General features: G+C 42.6%; 2 protein-coding genes and 1 long non-coding RNA gene across 4 annotated transcripts in view; 2 read left to right on the top strand and 1 right to left on the bottom strand.

Annotated features, from left to right (window-relative positions):
• The first annotated feature begins 1,759 nt into the window (after nt 1-1,759).
• On the top strand, nt 1,760-5,431 carry LOC129174090 (uncharacterized). The gene is made up of 3 exons (XR_008567362.1): nt 1,760-2,173; nt 4,124-4,249; nt 5,262-5,431. It is a non-coding gene; the product is annotated as an uncharacterized LOC129174090 (long non-coding RNA).
• On the bottom strand, nt 3,348-7,020 carry mgst3a (microsomal glutathione S-transferase 3a). The gene is made up of 6 exons (XM_054765684.1): nt 6,857-7,020; nt 5,657-5,781; nt 5,491-5,564; nt 3,971-4,028; nt 3,813-3,885; nt 3,348-3,741 (listed from the first exon to the last, which is right to left on the bottom strand). Exons 2-6 carry the CDS (start codon nt 5,771-5,773, stop codon nt 3,605-3,607), a joined length of 459 nt encoding a protein of 152 aa, XP_054621659.1. The 5' UTR covers nt 5,774-5,781; nt 6,857-7,020; the 3' UTR covers nt 3,348-3,604.
• A 4,690-nt stretch (nt 7,021-11,710) lies between these two features.
• Nucleotides 11,711-20,484, top strand: part of LOC129171357 (leucine-rich repeat-containing protein 52-like) — a 29,001-nt gene continuing 20,227 nt past the window's right edge. For both annotated transcript variants that reach the window (XR_008566776.1, XM_054759933.1), the window contains exon 1: nt 11,711-12,774. Coding sequence is in view for 1 of the 2 variants with exons in the window: in XM_054759933.1 (XP_054615908.1) it covers nt 12,126-12,774 (649 nt within the window). In the remaining variant the exon portion in view is untranslated. The remainder of the gene's footprint in view (nt 12,775-20,484) is intronic.

Below are 20,484 nucleotides of genomic sequence, written 5' to 3'. Positions count from 1 at the left end.
GTGACTCGAGTCCATGCCTCTGCTGTGTAACACTTTTCAGAAAACAAATGAACAAAAGTCAAAACCAATTAACATTTCAAGAAACACGTTCACAAAATGCAAAACAGTTTTACATTTCAGAAAATACGATGACAAAACCCGTAAAAAAAAAAAAAAAAAAGAGCATTTCAAGAAACATGAACAAAATACGAAATGAATTACAATCACGCAAACCGGAAAGGGACTATACCAAAGGCCAATAACATGCATGTCTAAATGCATGAGTGTGCATGGTGTGTTGCGTAAAGATGGTATAAAGTTGAAAACGAGGCGATCAAACAGCGGTGAAGCTTAAAAGTAATATTTCTAGGCAGAGCGATACAAGTCAGTTAAGGATCGCGATCACATTGTTTTCAACAAAGTAATGTTCAAACACGACACGGCGAAACAAGGATTCTTTATTGTCACACCAACAACACACGCATGCACACGACGAGGTACGAAATTAAGCGCTGAGGCCCGGTTAAGCCAAGAACAATCAGCAATGGAGGACACATGCAAATATGTATTCATGCAGACTGATTTGGTTGAAGAATGCAGGTAGACATGTGAGAAGCGTTATTTTCATATGCAATATTCATCATGTCTGAAGCGGAAGATAAATCTTCACCCAGTTTTCAATGATGTCATGTCTTTAGTCAACACACCACGCACACTCACACATTTAGAGATTGATCATTTCAACGACATGCACCGTTATTGGTATATTCCCTTTCTGGTTTGTGCGATTGCTTGACTTTGTTTTGTCGTTTGCGTCCTTGTTTGGTTCATGTGTTCTGAAATCTGTTGCGCGTTTTGCTAATGTGTTTCTTGTATTGTTAATATGTTTCGACTTTTGTTCATTCCTTTCATAGTCTATTAAAGTGTTTTACACTTCTCGGCCACCTTACCTTAGTGAAGCCTCATTTAAAAAAAAGGTTGTAATGCTGCCCCCTATTGGAACTGGGGGCAGTCCTTTAAAGTGCTCATGACACCAAAAAAAGTTTGCAAAATCAAAAAACATGTATATTTAACAACAAAAAAGTCACCACAACACAAAAACAGCTGAAGCAATGGTGGGGGGTGGGGGGCGTCCCGGGTGTGACGTCACTCCCGCGTTTTGCTAAAGAATACGGAAAGAGACCGTTTTTAGTGACAAAAACTTAACAGTAGTCAACATTCCAGCACACATCTAAAATAACTAATATGCTTTTCAGTGTATTTTTCCACAAAGAAAATAATAAGATCAACACGAGTTTTGGTGTCATGAGCACTTTAAGCGTACGGCTTCGACCAGGCAGGGGTGTCCAAACTTTTTCCACTGAGGGCCACTTAATGAAAAATGACATTTAGTAAAGCAACACATGTAGATATGCTAAGAAGTTATAAATATTTCAAGAAAAAAACTGCATCTCAGCTTTGTGATATACAGCAGGTGAAAAAGCCCACATGAACTTCGGTCTTTGCTCTTTTTTCCCCATTTTTGCAGGTTGTTTCCAAATGTTTCAACTTTCTTCCTGAATAATCTTCATTTTTTCCCTCATAATTTTAGTACTTTATTCCCATAATATTTTGATTTTAGTCCCGAAATATTACAACTTTTCCCCCAACCTAATTCTCCAAAATTTGCATTTTCTTTTTTTGTAAAATGTCTTTTTTGTTTCTCCTTTCCCCCCCCCCCCCCCCCCCAACTCTCTTCTTGTCATTTTTTGCTAGTAATATTATGACTTCATTCTCATAACATTAGAACTTTTCCGCAACCTACTTTTACAACTTTATTGTTTTGTTTTTCATATTACCTTCATCTATTTTCTTCAAATGACATTATTTGATGCCTTATAACATTACCATATGGGCCGCACGGTGGCGTAGCGGTTGGCATGTTGGCCACACAGTCAGGAGATCTGGAAGATTGGGTTCGTATCTCCGCCTGGGCGTCTCTGTGTAGTTTGCACGTTCTCCCCGTGCATGCGTGGGTTTTCTACGGGCACTCCGGCTTCCAAAAGCATACATGTGAGGTTAACTGGAGACTCTAAATCAGGGGTGTCCACACCTTTTCCAGCGAGGGCCACATAATGAAAAACGAAGGGATGCAACTTCGCCACTTTGGTATTTAGCAAAGCAACACATGGAGATATGCTAAGAAGCTAAGTCAGTAAGTAGCTCAAGAAAAAAAACTGCATTTCACCTTCGTAACATAAGTGAAATGCTACTAAAAATGACGTTTTTTTCCTTAAAAATACCAGTTTATTCTTGTATAAATGTGACTTTTGTTCTTCATTCGATTGTAACTTTACTCCCGTAAAATGACAGCTGCTTTTTCCATTTCTGCTGTTTTGTTTTAAATTTCCCAGCTATTTCGTTTCAGCTTTCCTTTTGTACATTTTCTTCTCGCAATTATAAATTTCTATCTTTTTTAAAAAATTATGTATTTTTTTCTTTATTTCAACATTGCTACTAAAATGATCATATTACTCATTTTAGATGTTTATTCTCATGAAATTGCAACTTTTTTTCCCTCTTCACATTTTGACTGTACTGGTCAAATTTCTGCTGTTGTTTTTTTTTTCAAATATTTCAACTTTCTTCTTGTATATTTTCTTCTCCTAATATGTTGACTTTATTCCCATGTTATACATTTTCCCCCAAACTCAAAATTCCCCCCAAAAGTTTCCAAAAATTACTTTATTCATTATTTCATGCTACTAAAATGACATTTTCCCCCTCATACTATAACGTTATTCTTGTGAAATTATGCCTTTTTTCCCTTGCTAGATTAGAGCTCTTCTCTTAATATTTTGACTTTTCCATTTTTGCTGCTGTTATTGTTCTTTTTTTTACATTTTCTTGTTAAATTACATTTTTAGAATGTGCCGCGTGCCGCACTTTGGACACCCCTGCTCTAAATTGTCCACAGGTATGAATGTGAGCGTGAGTTGGCTGGCGATGTGCCCCGCCTCTCTCCTAAGGTCAGCTGGGATAGGCTCCAGCGAGCGGCATAGAAAATGAATTAATTTTACAGTGCTATTCTTGTAAAATGACAGCTTTTTCTCTTCATAAACGTTCCTAAAATTTTTCAACTTTTGCTGTTTTTTTTTAGTTTTCTTGTTAAATTATATCTTTAGAATGTGCCGCGGGCTGCAAAAGGCCCCCGGGCTGCACTTTGGACACGCCTGGCTTAGACACTGTCACATAAGGGAGTGGTTTTGTGTCTTACCTGCTGTGTTTGACCTAACAGAGCACCTATCCACATGCAATGTGGACTTTATCCTGCAAATGAAAAACAGCATTCCCCTGCAAAATCAAGCATGCCGTTAGTAGGACACCCATAAGGCTTGAAATTTTATTTATAATGTCGAAATCAGTATGCAACCCAGACAACCTGGCGGGGAGACACTGGGTGCAACCACTCTCCATTATTCCAACATGGAGAACCAGTCAGATCACTTGGCTCTCACACACACACACACACACACACACACACACACACACACACACACACACACACACGCACACACACAGCAAAACAAGGCTGAAGCGTTTACATTGGCCGAGTACAATAACGGCCACATTCCTGCTCAAGTCCTCAACAACAATGCGTTTTACGCCAACCGACGCACGGTCCCGTCCATCCCACCAGGTGACATCCAAAGTGGGCTGTGGTCAGCATCATTCCGAGCAAAGCCACCGTCCCGAATGCTCCGTGCGCCCTTTTTTTAGGATCTTTACCGAGAAAGATATGATTATTTCACGGACATGAACAACACAACACAGGCGGTTTACTGCCGTCTAACCTCCTGTGGAGTAGCCGTGGGCGTACACCTCCCTGCCGATGATCCACACAGCTCCGAGTCCACTGGCGAGACGCTGCACACAGACAAGCACTTTAATCTGTCCTGATAGTTTCTATTACATATTTGGGATGTAAGTGCAAAAAAAAAAAAAAACTTACAGGACAATGCAAGCCACCAACAGCCAGACAGAAAAGGAAGGCTGGATATTGCTCCAGACTAGAAGAAAACACACAGCATGCTCACTTTAACCTTCTTTTCTGCTACCTTTTTATTTCCTCTTATCAGATCTATTATCTTTCTTTGTGTTTTAGGCAAAACAAGACATTCACACACGTCTAGCGCAACCTGCAGCGGAAAAAAAGGGTGCTGCAGCTATGAAGCCAGCAGAGGGCGCCGTCTCACGAGTCAATCCGCTCAACGTTTTCCAGCAGGAAGAGGTGACGTATACTGTATGCCTGTAACTAGTTGTTAACGTGTAAAACTGACGTACAAATGTGTTTAATAACAGAGGCATATGATAGGGTTCAGAACAGGCGTGCCCAAAGTGCGGCCCGGGGGCTATTTGTGGTCTGCGGCTGGGTTTTTTTTTGGTCCACGGCACGTTCTAAAAAAATTATTTAGTAAGAAATCTGGAAAATTGAAAAATCACCGGTAATTTTACCAGAATAAAGTCAAAATTTGAAGAAAAAAATACTTGTAATCTGGCAAGTGAAAGTTTTTATAGCATAAAATTGAAATAGTAAAAGAAAAAAAAAATATATATATATATATATATATATATTAGAATCATAAAATGAGAAATAAAGTTCTAACTTTTGTCAAATTTGATTGCGGAACAAGTTATAATGTTGCAAGAATAAAGTCAAAATATTATGGGAATGAAGTCATAAATAAGACAATAAAATTTACACGGGGAGAGCTGAAATAGTTGTGAAATTTAAAACAAACCGGCAGAAATGCAAAAAACTGCTGTAATTTTAAGAGAATAAAATCTAAATATTACAAGAAAAAAGTTCTATTCTAACAAGAAAAACATTTATGAGAATTTTAAAAAAAAAGATGTCACATTAGTTGCACAGAGTTGAAATATTGAAGAAAAAATTGATTTTTTTTTAAGTTGTAATATTATCAGAAACCAACATAAATAATATAAAGTCGCAATTTATGGAATATCGGGTTGGGGAAAAAGCGATTCATATTATGGGAATAAAGTCATAATATTACAAAAAGAAAATGTAAAAGAGGATTTAAGAAGAAAGTTTAAATATTTGGAACATTTTTAAAAAGCAACAGCATAAATGGAAAAAAGCAAATAGTAATAATACGCTTTTTCACACGAACGGTATCAATTTTTTCTTGAACTATACATACTGTACTGTAACTTCTTAGCATATCCACATTCACTGCTTTAACAAAATAAAGTGGCCCTTGCATCTTTTCATTTTTCAGTATGTGGCTCTCGGTGGAAAAAGTATGGACACCCCTGGTTCAGAGTATCAAAACCGCGGGCGGTCTCGGACGGTAACCCTCCAAAAGTCCGACGGAAGCAGTCCAACATTTTGCTGACAATCTTTCCAGAAGAATGAAAAAGAGGATATCAACTCCATACTTCTCACTTTCTGCAGGTATGATCTCAAGGTGTCCCAATACTATTGTCCGTACTGTGCTGCCAACTCACGTGTTTTGGTGCGAGCGCTGGATGCAGTTGAAAACGTTGCCATTTTCGCCGTCGTCGCTGTACATCTTGGGGTACTGCAACCGAAGGCACGTTTGTGTGCAGTCATTAAATGGAAGGTGTCACGCATGGTTGCGACCACGCCGATGATGTCGACACGTCTGCTCACCTGCACGTTGTACTTCTTGCGAGCTTTGCCCACTTTAACCGCCAAGTGTCCCACCATGATCATACTGGCGACGCCGGTCAACACCACAAAGCCATACTCTTTCGACAGAACGACCATCTTGACACCTGGAAGGACACACGTCATCGGGTGAGTCGGTTAAGTTACATTTGCCCTAACTGCCTTTAAGTAACTGTTAATTCGCTCATTCAGTACCTCTTTTTTTTTTGCGAGCGCGAGAGGCAAAAAGAGGTGTTGACGCAACTGTAGACTAACAGATGTCACTTTTTTCGAGCAGTTTCAAGCCATAAAAACGGCCACGCTCTCTCACTTCCTCCTTCCTGTCATGTGTGATTTATCCGTCAACATGTCCGCCCTGCTGAGCGCTTATCAAATGCGCTTCTGCCACCTTGTGGCCGTTTTTTTACAGCTTAAAAGTGCTCTGAAGTGGTAATGCATTAATGGAGGGTTGCATCATCACCTCTTTTTGCCTCTCACCCCAAAAAAACCCGTCAAAGACGTATAAAGCTGTTGGGATCGGGCGTTCGGGATTATAAAAACGTATAAATGCATCTTTGGCATTGAATAGGTTCATATTGAACCAATCAACCGTGATAAAAGGAGGAATGACTGAAACAAACGCCCTTAAGTCAGTAACTTCATGTTCTGCTGTTAAATTATGTTTACAAACATGACATAATGTTGCATGTTTCTTATGACACAAACCAAGAAGCTTAGATGTCCTCAACCACACACAAATACTGGGTTTTGCGTCATGGCCAATTACACAAAAAGTAATGGGCTGAGCCGATCTGGCTCACGTGTCTTGAGTACTCCTATTCGTAAATAAGAAGGTCATATTGAATAAATATACCGTACCGTATATACAGGAAGGTGCCACAGTGCAAACGATAGGAGTAAAATGTGTTTTTCTGTGTTGTAGCCTACATGATGCAACCTTTCATTATTCTACATTTAGATCAAAATTACAGGTTAGCATTGGGACAAGGCTTCTTGAATACACTATCGGGATAATTGCCTCATAAATGTATTTGAGAAAAAAAGAAAGAGTAGTGCAGCAGACTAGAGCAAGGTCGCTTTAAGAAGGTCACACAAGGTAACAGCAACGCCATTAAAGCCTGCACACACAAATGTTACAAATGTGTCAGGGACATCGGTGAGGGAAAAAAGAGAAGCGTTTACCTTCCAGATGAGGCACGACGACGCTAGCAAAGGCAATCTGGGACACACAACACCCTCAAACACTCGACACAAACTCAAGTTTTCCAGCCTGACATCCGCTTGCGTCAGTTTTTACGTAACACACGCGCACCAGAGGGCGTGGCGCGCAATCCGCAGAGACAAATGATTTCTTTTTTTAATAAGCGGCTGTGCTCGACCATATACCGTATAGCATTTAGCATTTTTTTAAGTTGTGGTTTGTCATGCGCATGTATGCAAGCGTTGCCTTGGTTACCACATTGTTAGCAACAAGTGTACGTGAGTGCATGTATTGTATTGCCAAAAAAACAAAACAAAAACAAAAAATAGGCTATACAGATGTTCAAATATCTCTCATGCATCAATATTATCAACAAATATGAATTACTTCTATGTATTTGTTGGGTCCTAAATGGAAAACTGTGTTTGCCTTATGCAAACCAAACATAAATGAGAGTCTTGCAGCTCTGACGCAGTAAACGTGCAGCATTTTTCTTGTTTTTTCTGCACCTTGCACACTCCCAGTCCACTCAACAAAAGACTGAGGTGAATTCCTGTTTGACTGGAAATGCCACAACAGTCGACGTGGGCTACTACAATTGCTGTTCGTTTGTCCACTTCCCGTGTTTAACACGTTCACATGTTACCATTTAATCGGGAAAGACACACTAAAGCATGCGTGAGAGTATAGTTAATATCGTTTGCAGCTTATTCAATAATGAAAAGAATAAATATGGGAATTGAATTGACTAATGAATACGTACATAGGCTTTGATTTCATAAATATTGATTATGTTTTTAAGAAGGCACAAAAGTACCTATTCAAAAGTACCACAATTATGTGATGCTAAGAACAACCTTACACTGCCGTTGCATTGTAGATACTTTATTGATCTCTAAGAGAAAGTCACATTTTCCAGCAGCTCTGCAAAAATGTCACAATGAACTTAATCACTTAATCACAAAACAAAATAAAACAACCAAGGCGAGACATGGGAGGAATGCGTGGGGGAGGAATGATCTTCTCACTCTTTCGGTGGAGCAAGGCGGTGATAGTAATCTGCCACTGAAACTGCTCCTCTGTTTCGAGATGACGCTGTGCATTGGATGATTCTGGTTGTCCGTGATGGAAAGGAGCCTCCTCGGTGTTCTTTGCTCCGCCACAGATGTCCGTCTGTCCAGCTCAGTGCCAATGACAGAGCCTGCCTTCCTCACCAGTTTGTCCAGGCGTGTGGCGTCCCTCTTCTTGAGGCTTTTTTCTCCTGCTATCTGTGCACCAAAACAAATGCAACGGGAAAATGCCGCAAATTAATAATGCTGTAATCACATGAAAGAAATATGCAAGATTAAAAAAAACAGCAAAATAAAATGCGTACACACACACACGCACACGCCATGCACTTTGCATTTTGTCCGACCTGACCCTTCTTTGCAAAATAAATAAACTGCTCAAACTCCCTGTCTTTATTTCAGGCATTCTTTTTTCTTAAAGAACATTTTTTTCCACAACACCTCCAAAACAACTGCATGAGAGAAACTCTGCAACTTCACCAAAACAAAATGGACGTTAGCCATGCTGTCAGTCGTGCTACCAGGAAGTTGGCCAGCTGGAAAATGGAAAAATGGAAAAAAGTTGTAATCTAACAAGAAACAGTCATAAATGTACAAGAAGAATGTCATAATATTGTAAGAAAAATATTTATATTTTATATTTATTTTTATTAGACCAGTCCAGGGTTGCCCTGCCTCTCGCCCGTAGTCGGATGGGATAGGCTTCAGCATACCCCCGTGACCCTAGTAGGACAAGCGGCATAGAAAATGGATGGATGGATTTATTTTTATTTATGACAGTATATTTCTATTTTCAATTTTTTCTATTTATATTATCTTTTATATACATTTTTCTATGCTTATGAGAAGGTGCAATTGTACCAAATGTTGTCTCTGGTGACAATATAAAGTTCAGCGCTGGTAAAAACATGACCAAATGCGGTCACTAGATGTCCCCATAACATCACCGAACATGTGACACTACTGTAAGTGTGTAGCAGGTACTTGTGGATCCGACACCACATGGTGCCACATGCCCATAAGGCCCACCTTGTCAGTCTTCTGATCTCCCTGTCTGTGCGTGCGAGTGCGAGTGAAAGAGCGAGAGTGGTCAGCACGTGCGGCGTTATCACTGACATTGCTCTGTTACTTTCTCCGAGGGCCTGTCATCTGCACATCTGCCCCCTCCTCACACATCCCCCGTCTCCACCCCCTCCACCATACTCTGATTCAGCACTTCAACACCTACACAGGGAACTAAGAATACTCTCAGACTGAGTGCGGACAACAACAAGTGCTGCTTGAGACCACCCCTGTCCCAATGCATCGCCCATCATCTGCTTGGAAGCTGCTCATGCTCCGTTTGGATTGGTGCAAGGTGCAGCCAAGAGCTAAATGTCAGAACACATTATTTTGTAGCGAAGATTTAACTTTTTGTGTTTTCTGCTCTGTGTACATTCAGCAGTGTGCCCTATTTTGGACAGAAACGTCCTTATACCTAAACTCATCAGTAATCTGAGCACTTCTAGGAGTAGGGGCATTTTTCTCCAGTCAGACCTGCCTGTGAATCCTTATCCACCTATCTAGCAGTCCGTTTCACAAACTCCTAATATTACTACTGGTGCATGATGCCTGATGCTCCACTTATTTCCAAACTGAGGGGCTGGGCCCTTCCAGAGGACCGTGTCAACCCTTGTTGTCTTCAGGGGATTTCCTTGTTTTGTCACATATTCCCACATATTTGTCATTTTCTCTTATACAGGATACGATGTTGGGGCAACTTCAAAAAAGTAATTGAATAAGTAACGGAATTACTCCTTCACGAATGTAATTAGTTACCACGGAAAGTAATTAGTGGCGTATGCCGTTGAGATGAGAATTAGAGTTAGGCTGAGCTTGTGACTTGCAGTTCTCCAACAACACGCTAGGAGGCAGTGTTTTCCTGGACGCAACTACGACTTTTGTTGACTAGCTACTTAGTTTCCTGTGCAGCACACAATGAACAATGGAGACTCAAGCGGCATCCAGATGTTTGATGTACACGCAACAAAAATACAAGCGCAGCACTTTTGTCTCTCCTGCCATTTTTCATGAGCTGAACTCAAAGATATAACGTAGACTAGAGGCCTATCTCTCCCAAATATCGTTCACAAACCTGTCTAAATGTGTTCGTAAGCATTCATAATTCATCCATGTGGAGATGCTGATTAGACAACATGATTATTGCAGAGGTGCGCCTTAGGTTGGCCACAGTAAAAGGCCACTCCACCGTTTGCATCAAATACCGTGTACGCCAATCCACAGCGTCCAATGAGTGTGCTGGCCATGCAAGAACTGGGATGGTGGTGGATAAATAACTTGTGTGTCACACTGTGAATTCTAAATGCCATCAATAATACGTACCAGTGCTGCAGATCGAGTGGACCATGGTGGCGGGGAGGTTACGGTTGGGGCAGACCTACAGTATGTTATGGACCTTTTCTAAACTTTTGAATTTCAGTGTTTTTTGCACAACTTGCTGTTGCCTAACAAGGTATACAGTATGCCTTTCTGTGCCTCATCCGGTTAATGATGGGAAACTCGATTCTGCTTATTGACTCGGCTCACTGAAGTGAATCGGTTACTCAATTTACTCAAGTCACCCATCACAAAGTGCCGGCACAGAAACTCCCATCTGTCAAGCAAGTTTCACCCGTGGATAAGTCGAAACTCGCAGGCTGAGCGAGTCAATTCGTTTTGTCTCGTCTGTGACGCTACACGATATTCAAGTCGATTTTACCTTCCTTATTGTCGAACTTCGGTCAGTCGGTATTCTCTAAAATATCGCGGACCACATCTTCGGAGTAACTTATATCCTGAACTTCAATCTTCATTTAAAAAGCATCTGAAAAGGACCCTAACTAATGGAAAAATGTAAGGCTGTATATCATTGGATGAATTGTAATCGGGTTTGTATTTTTCATGTTTTTACTTTAGATTATTATTTCATATAAAATGTCGTTTTTTTTTCTTTCACTTTCTTTTTTCCCTGTGTACTGTATAACTTTGGGGAGGTAGTGACATAAGCCTCTTTTGGCTTCCATCCACTCCTGCACACTGATTTTAACTGTTGAGAAATTGTGTTATTTCCTTTTTTTACGCTGTTTATGATGTGCAAATACATACATACATAAATATATAAATAAATCTATGATCCTGGTCATGAGCGTTGGGTATCGTGACCAAAAGGACAAGAACGCGGGTACAAACGGCCGGAATGAGTTTCCTCCGTAGAGGGTGAGATGCTCTGTCATTCAGGAGGAATACTCAGTACTCTGAGTATTGAGCCACTACTCCTTCACATTGAGAGGAGCCGTGAGGTGGATCAAGCATCTGGTCAGGATCCCTCTCCAACAACCCCCTGGGATGGCATTCAGGGCACAGCCGACCGGGAGGAGGCCTCGGGGAAGACCCAGGGCACGTTGGAGAGACTATGTCTCTCAACTGGTCTCGGAGGAGCCAGACAAAGTAGCCGCAACTTGTTCATGACTCGCACATCTTCCAGTCACGTATCTCGATTGCAACCTGCCGATGACACTATAAGCTCAGTGGCCACTTCCCTCCGAGAACATCCCGTTTGAATGTGATGTGACGACTCTGCAGCATGTGTAGCGCATTGGTCACACACCTGGGGCACGTGAGAAGCACACAAACTACAGCATACGTCCAGCATGCATGTTTAATGATCAACCATCCTGTGCAGATTGCACACTCACCCGAGGCACGTGCAGATGGTGACGTCAGTGTGCACGGCTGGAGCAACTAGGTCAGGCAAACACACACAAAACGCATGCATGACAGTGGATATTTTGTTTTTGCCTTGCCCTCTCTCCACCTCCTTCGTGCACAACCCAAGCCAAGCAGCACCCACTGTGAGCGCGCAAAGTGAGCGTGCACAGCCGTGTTCCTGTGGAGGACCCTGTAATAACAAATCCACGAGGTATGACAACCGACGTGAGCTCATCGGATGCAGACTGGATCAGAACCAGCTGACAGGATGAGCTGAAACATTGCGCGCCGGAGGTTGCCAAGGGCGAGAGTCTCCACTGACCTCTGTGAAAGTAATCCTTCCGCTATTCCGATCGCCTTGGTGGAAGTCAATGAAGAATGTAAGCGTGCGTGGATCTCTCCAAGCGGACTGCATGAAGCCCTCGGCGGTGTCATGCGTCTTGCCCCGCAGCCAAGCGCGCAACCCCTGCGGCTCGTCGTTGTGCTCCTGGTCTCCACGGGGGTGATCGCGTCCCCGCTGCTGTCGTCGGGCTGCCCGGACAGGTGCGTGTGTGACGATCAGCTGGTCGTCCAATGCGCCGGGCAGCACCTGAGCAGGTTCCCGGCGGACTTGCCTCTGGCCACTCGGCAGCTCATCATCTCCAACAACCTCATCGTGGAGCTGCCACCGCTCGCCCTCAACTACCTCTCGGATCTGGTCTACTTGGACTGCAGCAACAATTCCTTGACTGAGATTTCCCAGTCAACGTTCGGGAATTTAAGGAAGCTGGCCTACCTTGACCTTTCCTTCAACACCCTCACCCGGATCGAGGACAGGACCTTCGGCCCCCTGGCGAGCTTGATCATGCTGAGGATGACTGACAACCCGGAGCTGTCTGAGATCCACCCGGACGCCTTTGCGGAAAACCTGGCCTTGCAGGTTCTGGATATGAGCCGAAACAATTTGACGGCCCTGAACATCAGCTCACTCATCTCACTGCCTGCCCTGCGCTCCATCGGCCTCAGCGGGAACCCCTGGAGCTGTGAGTGCATTATGGAGGAGCTCTGCCTGTGGGTCCATCTGGAGGGCTTCAAGTTTCAAGGTATGGCACTATTTCCTTTTTTACTGCAACAACTCAACATTTGTGGATCAATGAGATTAGTGATGATGTTCACACCGAGTGACATTACTTAATTCTGCACAGTGTAATAAGATTCGTGAGAAGAGAATATGCTGCACCGCATGATACTGACAGGCGTGGCAGTAATGTAGCTAAATAAGGCAACCTAAATATTAGGAACACATTAACACAAACACAAATAACAACACATCTCAGTCATGGAGTCTACCACACATACAGGCAAGTACACCTAATACAAGGGCTGTGCACATTTTGCAAGGACATATTTAAGTGTTTCTAATATTTTTCCTGTCTAAATAATGAAAACAGTGCAGTGCTGCACAAACATAACAGTAATAATCAGAATGATCGTTCCTTCTAGATGGGGATGGATTTTTTTGTTATTTTGTGTCCTCTCAATCAAAGTACTGTAATATGATTTCAAGCAATGTTGGGTACCTATTAAAATTAGGTCATAGACTAATGCTTCGTTCACTGGTCTGGGCTAAAAATGAAAAAAAGACACTTGGTGCATATTTGGTGTGGTTTCCTTAGCGTTCACGCTGGTATTTTTCTCATTGGACCAAAGGCAAAGAACTAAAGAAGTAAGGACTTGATCAGTGCTGCTAGATTATAGATTATTTTTATATTCTGCTGTATTTACTGGCGTAGATTTCAGGAGAAGCTTCTAAAATGTGCTTTTAACCAACACCGAGACAGCACTTGCAATGGATTTTCTCTGACATATGAATTCGTTCTGCTGTCATTTTAACTCTGGTCCGTGTAGTGTTCACATTTGGGCTCAAGTGAATCAAACCACACCAGAGTTCACTTCAAATCGGACCGAGACCCATCTCTTAAAGCAGTCTGGGTTTGCTTGTTTGGTGCGCCGCAGGGTTCGGATCGTCTTGTTCATCGTACAGGGATGGGATCACTAACGGGGATGACTTTTCTGCACGAATAATAAATGGTCCAGAAGCATTTTTACATCTTCAAATGTCAAACAATAGAGAAACCAAAGTTATTGGTTGTTTATAAATGGTGTAACGCAGTCTTTTTCAGGGTTGTCCAAACTTTTTCACCTCAAATTCACTGTAACATGGTCATATATTTATTACGAACATACACAATAATTGGCGCTTCTTGCAACAAACATGAATCAAAAAGCCCTTAGCTAAGAAAATGCATGCATTCTTCACAATTAGTCAAATAATTAACAGCAAAATGAACACAAAACTTCACACACACATTCATTTATATGTGGGGGCCCGCCACAAATAAATTTGGACTGCTACAGATACATTTTGCATCAAGGGTGGACTGGGACAAAAATTCAGCCCTGGGCTTTTTGGTTCAGACTGGCCCCACCTGACATTACGGGCCTCCTTTTGCTTACAAAAAAACTGTCTTGGGATGTCCGGGAACACCAACGGCCATTACAGAAACTGATGATAAGTTTTCTTTTAATATCACATAGAAGTAAGTATTAAAAAGTATTAAATTGGTATACTTTCTAGTACACTAAAAGCACATGGTCTGTAGTATACTCGCTATACTTAATAAAATTAACTTGAAGTACACTTTTTGCTAAGTGATACAAGACATCAACAAAGGTAAAGCATACACCGAGCAGGCGAGCGGGTGTGAGCTCCATCTCCGTAGGCATGACTGAGAGCTGTAAAAAACCCTCCATAATGCAACCCAGCCCCTGACCAACATTGGCAAGAAGGCAGAGCTTGGTCACATTCACCTTCCTGGGAAAAAAAACACGAGTGTCCAAAGTGTGGTGCAGGGGCCATCTATGGAACGTGGCTCATTGCAGAGATAAAATAAACAAAAACCCACAAAACTGATAGTGCTTTTCTCACTATCAGTCTTTGATTAGTTCCAAATAAAAGTGTTTTTTTTTTTTTACATATACGGTTTGTCATGAGTCAGATCACGGGTGGGCTGGAGCCTATCCCAGCTGACTTTGGCCGAGAGGCGGGTACACCTTGGACTGTTCGCCAGCCAATCGCAGGGCACATATAGACAAATAATCATTCAGGCTCACATTCATACCTATGGACAATTTGGAATCGGCAATTAGAGAAAGCCCACGCACGCACGGGGAGAACATGCAAACTCCACACAGAGAAGCCCAATGGAGATTCAAACCCAGATCTTCCGATCTCCTGACTGTGTGGCCAACATGCTAACCACTAGGCCACCGTACCGCAAAAAACAACATCGTGCAGTTAGCACACAAAGGTGTATTATTGTCGGAAAGGTGAAATAATAGAAAGGAGCAGACCCGCTCCGTGCAGGTTGGTAAAGTCTGCGACGTCCCTGCCAGGAGATGCAGGTGCTGCAAGTGGAGCATGAGGACATTAATATGAGCCAGGATAAAAGAAGCACAGGCAGGAAGCCATGGGATTTCTCCCATCTGTGTTTATTTATTCACATTTGCAGGCAAGAATGCAAAGACTCAGTGTTCCGTCTCTAATCATTCTGTGCTCGGGTCACCTGATTCAGGCTAAGCGTGATTAGCCAGTGTTGTGCTCTAACATATACTGTAGATATTGATCACACTTGATTTTGTTTTTGAACTATTGGATATTTTGCTGTGGATGTGTGACTATGTAAAAGGGCAGCTGCTATTTATAGGGCGACTTAGTGAGCGAAGAAGCCAGTCATAATTCTAACACCACACGCCGCCACGCTTACTGAAAAGGCATCCCCTGCTTCTCTCTCCCACACATGCAGGCACATGTACACCCACGACACATACGTACACCCACTCACGCACGAACCCTGCAGCTCAGACCAGGTCCGAAAGGAGTCCTGAAAGAGCTGGCCTATTTCCGTGCAGCTCACTGCCTTTTGTCTAACTTAATTTGGAGTGGAGTCTCTTGCAGTGACAGCTGGCAGCAAGGGAGGAGGCGGACACTTTTGTCTGATCGTGTCTTTTAGGAGGGACGACAGCCCAGATGATACCTCAATTTCGTCTCATTTTGCCTCTCAAAGCGGCTTCACACCTGAAGCGCTCGGCGGGGTTGGATGGGAGAGCACATTTGGGAGGCACCTGTGTTTTTGCTTGCTGTCACCGAGCTCTCGTTACGTCTCATCTGGGTCTCACCTGGTTCACACAACACGTCTGGCTTGTCTCTTCGGTTTTGGAGACGCATCACAAGCTTGAGGAAGGAACCAACAGATTCTCCTCGGTGTCGTCCTCCTTGGTTAGATTAGCTTCCTCAGCTCTTATATAAGCGTGGCGTCTGGAAATAGAGTACGGTGAGGGTGGGGGTAGACGAAAGGGAAAGCCCTCACGTTTTGATGCCAGTTCTTTCCGGGGAGGGGGCGATGATGGTATGGAGCCAGAAGGGTTTCCTTCTTAGCTGTCAGACACAATATTAGCAGACGCATTGAAAATTGGAAGGGGGAGTTGGGCCTGGTTGTGCAACATGCATGCATGCTGTGTATTAAATGTGTGCGTTCTGGCAGGAATCTGGCAGCATACTGTGGGAAGCGTGCACAGAAGCGGCCATTGTGAGGATCAAAGAAGGCTTGGGATTCTCTGTGCTGATTGCAGCTTATAGGAGCCCTCATCATCTTCAGCTGCAGGCTCAGTTTCACATCTGCGCACCACTTCTCTGAGGAAAAGAAAAAAAGGGGATTTGTCCACAGATAATAGAGTGGATCCCCGCACATTAGCGGATTTTTCGTTAATTTTTTTTTTTTTATGAATCCACCCGAAGTCAGTAATAATTTCTAAATACGAGATACTGCCGATTAGGGTTGTACATCTTTTTGTGACTCACGATTCAATACGCATCTAGATACGCGGGTTATGATCCGATTAAAAAAATATATATTTTAAAAACAGAACGCTTCGATACAATTCGATACGGTGTACAAACCATGCGATTGGATTTGTTACGATTCTACGGTTAACAGCCGCTGACGTAGACCAGGGGTGCCCATTACGTTGATCGCGAGCTACGGGCAGATCGCCAAGGTAGTTTGGTTCGATGGCATAATTGTCACTTTGCAGATGTCATATGACATCAGTCATCTCCCCTCCTGATTCGCTCTCCCTCCCCCGCGGCGTTTCAAACTCCACACGGAGATGCAACTTTCATCTTTATTATTCTGATTCCAGATAAACGAACTCAGCTGTAAGGTGCTTATATCTATAACTAAAGTTATCTGTTCACTTGTAGCGGCTACTTGTGTAGAAAAAAGTGCATTGTTTGATGGCTTTGATTCGTGTCATGAACTCCACTACAGAAATCAGTGTTTTCTACACGTTCGCTTCTTAAGCTATTATTTCATGATGAAATAAAAAATGTGCCCATTGGGGAAACCTTTTCAATATGTTGCCTTGACTTCGGCTGCATCTGCATCTGTCTTTTGCATCATCATTTTAAATTCTTGTCTATGGCTAATGTTTGATAGCAAATGCTAACTGGATGTAATACATGAACTGTGTGCCCTAATGAACGTTACATAGCTAATTTGACTGACATATTAGCAGTACTCAGGTTATGTACACAACTATTCAGGAGTTATGTGGAATTATCTTTACTTCCATATTGAAGTGAATTATGATAGCAACTACTTTGATTACCTGTAAACTTTGAAAATGTGAACGTGAAATACTAATCATTCATATTTACAATAGAATTTCAGAGTTTACTGGTTACATTTTGTATCTGTTATATGTTTTATAGACTTTTATATGTTTTATTTGGACTTGTACTTGCATGCTGAGAAAGTGCGTGTGCTCCAGATATACATGTATAACGTACATAAATACCTAGTCATACTTTATGTTAAATAAATATAGTAAATATACATACTTTCTATATTTATAGTACAGTAGTAGGTAGATCTTTGGGACTTGGTCATTTTAAAAGTAGCTCGCAGGCTAAAAAAGTGTGAGCACCCCTGACCTAGAGTATACATTTTATTCGTTAAAATGTGTTTAGTAAGCGTGTGAGGCATCTATAGGGCTCAAACCTGAATTGTGTGCAAGTGAAAAATGGCACGAGGGTTGTGTGTGTGAAATTATTTGTGTCTTTTCGCCATTCATTGGTAAGTCTGAAACAGAACCCCCGTGAAAAGCTGAACTCCACTGTATCGGTGGTTACTATGTTGGCCACACAGTCAGGAAATCGAGGATTTGAACCCGGGCTCTCTGTGTTCTCTGTTCTCTGGCTGTGCACACGGTACTCCAGCTTTCTCCCAGATTCCAAAAACAGGCATGTTTGGCTCATTAGAGACTAAAAATTGCCCTTAGGGTGTACCCCGCTTTGCCTGTTTTTAAAATGTATGTATGGATGGAATTGTCCTGTAAAAATGTGGAACCTGGAACCAAATTGTCACCCTGATAAAAACCTTTATTAAATACACTGGCAATATCTCATTTTGTAATATTAGCAGTCACACAAGTACAAAAAGTGATGGCGTTGATGCATACGCTCTTAAGAAGAAAGACCTTTCTGAAGATTTAAACGATTTTCCCGGCATCACCATTTACGGTAAATAAAAGCCAAAGAATATGCACACGCACGCGAAGTTACGTAAGTGACATACGCCGAAGTCCCGTATGATGTGCCGCCGTTATGCATGATGACCGTTTGCGCCTGAAGTCTGTTTGGCATGAGAATTATTCCTGAAAATTCTGTTCCCTTTCCAAAATGTACTGATTCGAATTTTAAAATATTGTGCTAAAAATGGAATACGTGTTTGAAGCGGAAATAAACCCATTTTCTGCTGTCAACTATCACAGCAAACTACGGCAGTGAAATGAGAGCCGGCGTATCTTCGGGCTGTTGTTGCAAATAGAGTGTCACAGGAAACCCTGAGTGGAAAATACTTCCACTACCCACTGGGAATTCCCTCCAAGGGACTAGCTCTGTTGGGGGGGGGGGGGTGAACAGAAGCCATCATTGTGTTTTCCCCATTTCATGCCGACTGTAAGAAAAGCCCTGGATTAAGGATTATTCTCTCCTCTTCTGAGGTGCTGCAGAGCTGAGCAGTTTAAAGATGACTGACAAGCCTCTGAAAATGTCTGCAGTTTATTGAAAACAGACGATTTCAACATTTTCTATTTTAATCTCAACATTTCCATTTTAATCTCTGGTTTCCTGCACACACACAAAAGCCAGAGTCATGCTCACATCATCCAAGCAAGAAAGGGCTTTGAATAATTCATCCTCAGTATTTTGGGTCATCTAACGCTGCATGAAGTCAGGATTGTGTGAGCTGGGAAGGTTGTTGTTTTCTGATCAAGAAGGTGACGTTGTTATCCACATGGCAGAGGAAACAGGTTGATATGCAAAACAAAACATAACTCTTATTAATTATTTATCAGGCTCTTCAGTTCAATCCCTGAGATGCTGTTTATAGTCGTAAGAAAATATGACAAGAGACATTCATCACACAAAAGTCCCGAGAAATACTTGCAGCCGTGTCTGTTTTCATTCCTAAAATAAACCACACTCGGACTGTGCTGCAGTCATGAAGTTGTGTGCCGCTCCCAATGCTCTCAATTTCTGATTATGCTGATTAGCTCTTCTCCAAACTCCTCCTGCAATCGCCTCATGCGCAATGTAGAAGCATTTCATCGTTAATATGCGCCCACGGGCCACAACATTATGACCACTTGAACAATCTTCTGATCCGATCTAATCCGAGAGCTGTATCAACAATTCCGCCTTTACAAAGTGTGTCACATCACCCAACTAAGTCAACCTCGTTTATGTCGCAAAAACTGCCAGAAGTGTCAGAAAAGTTCCAGGACTGATGTCATTAAAGATATATTTCAAATTGAAACTACAAACTACAAGTTTTCCCCTTCAAAGTAAACTTTCCCTGCCTTCTCCGCCACGCCTTCATTCACTCCCGAAAGGATCCTTCTTGGATCCTGCGCAATTCAGTCATCACGGCCATGCCCAAAGGGATCAACACATACAAATGTGTCAGGACATCCTCGAGCGTCTTGAAACCGAACCGGCCTTGCTAGGGAGAGTCATCACCGGTAATGAGTCATAAAGCTTCGAGTACAACCCGGAGACCAAACGCCAGACCCTCCAGTGGAAGAGTGCGAGCAAGACAGTCGAAGTCCAAAGTCAAAGTCATGTTGATCGTGTAACCAAGTGCCGCAGCCAGTGTGGCTGTGCAGAAGAATGTTGGTAAACCTCACTCCTTGATACCTTAAAAGTCATGCTAGACATCGAGGTGACAGCTTGGGGCTTTTAGCTTGATGCTTTGCCCTGTCGACTCTCGATCTGCAGACCCTGGTTCGAGCCTTGGGTGTTGGTTTGACCAGGTGGGTTACAAGCGCAGTCTTCAATGTGAGGGGCATCGTCCATGTGACTCCTTGCCACGAGCCCAGACAATCAACCAGAACAAATATAAAGACATCCTGTGGCGTTCAGTGCGAGTGCTCACAATGCCGTGAGCATCCGGCAGCTCCTGGTTGAGAACAACATCGCCGTGCTGGACCAACCTCCTTACCCACACGACCTAGCTCCATGTGATTTTTTCATCTTTCCCAAGCTCAAGGAGGTCATCAGAGGGCACCTGTTTCGAAGATGTGGATGACATCAAGATGGGCGTGACGATGGAGCTGGAGAGGATCCCAGAAGAGTCCTTCCAGGAGTGCATGAAGGTGTGGCAGAGAAGATGGTAAAGAGCATTAGACTT

The sequence above is a fragment of the Dunckerocampus dactyliophorus genome, chromosome 2, assembly GCF_027744805.1.
Source record: "Dunckerocampus dactyliophorus isolate RoL2022-P2 chromosome 2, RoL_Ddac_1.1, whole genome shotgun sequence".
NCBI classification, from domain to species: Eukaryota; Metazoa; Chordata; class Actinopteri; order Syngnathiformes; family Syngnathidae; genus Dunckerocampus; species Dunckerocampus dactyliophorus.
This window is presented reverse-complemented; position numbering and strand designations above follow the sequence as displayed.

What these genes read in the sequence shown, in the direction of transcription:
- mgst3a (XM_054765684.1), bottom strand. Translation starts at nt 5,773, where the DNA reads ATGGTCGTTCTGTCGAAAGAGTATGGCTTTGTGGTGTTGACCGGCGTC. An exon ending in GCAAGAAGTACAACGTGCAG is followed by an intron (nt 5,565 to 5,656) that starts GTGAGCAGACGT and finishes CTTCGGTTGCAG; the next exon opens with TACCCCAAGATGTACAGCGA. An exon ending in TTGGTGGCTTGCATTGTCCT is followed by an intron (nt 3,886 to 3,970) that starts GTAAGTTTTTTT and finishes GTCTGTGTGCAG; the next exon opens with CGTCTCGCCAGTGGACTCGG.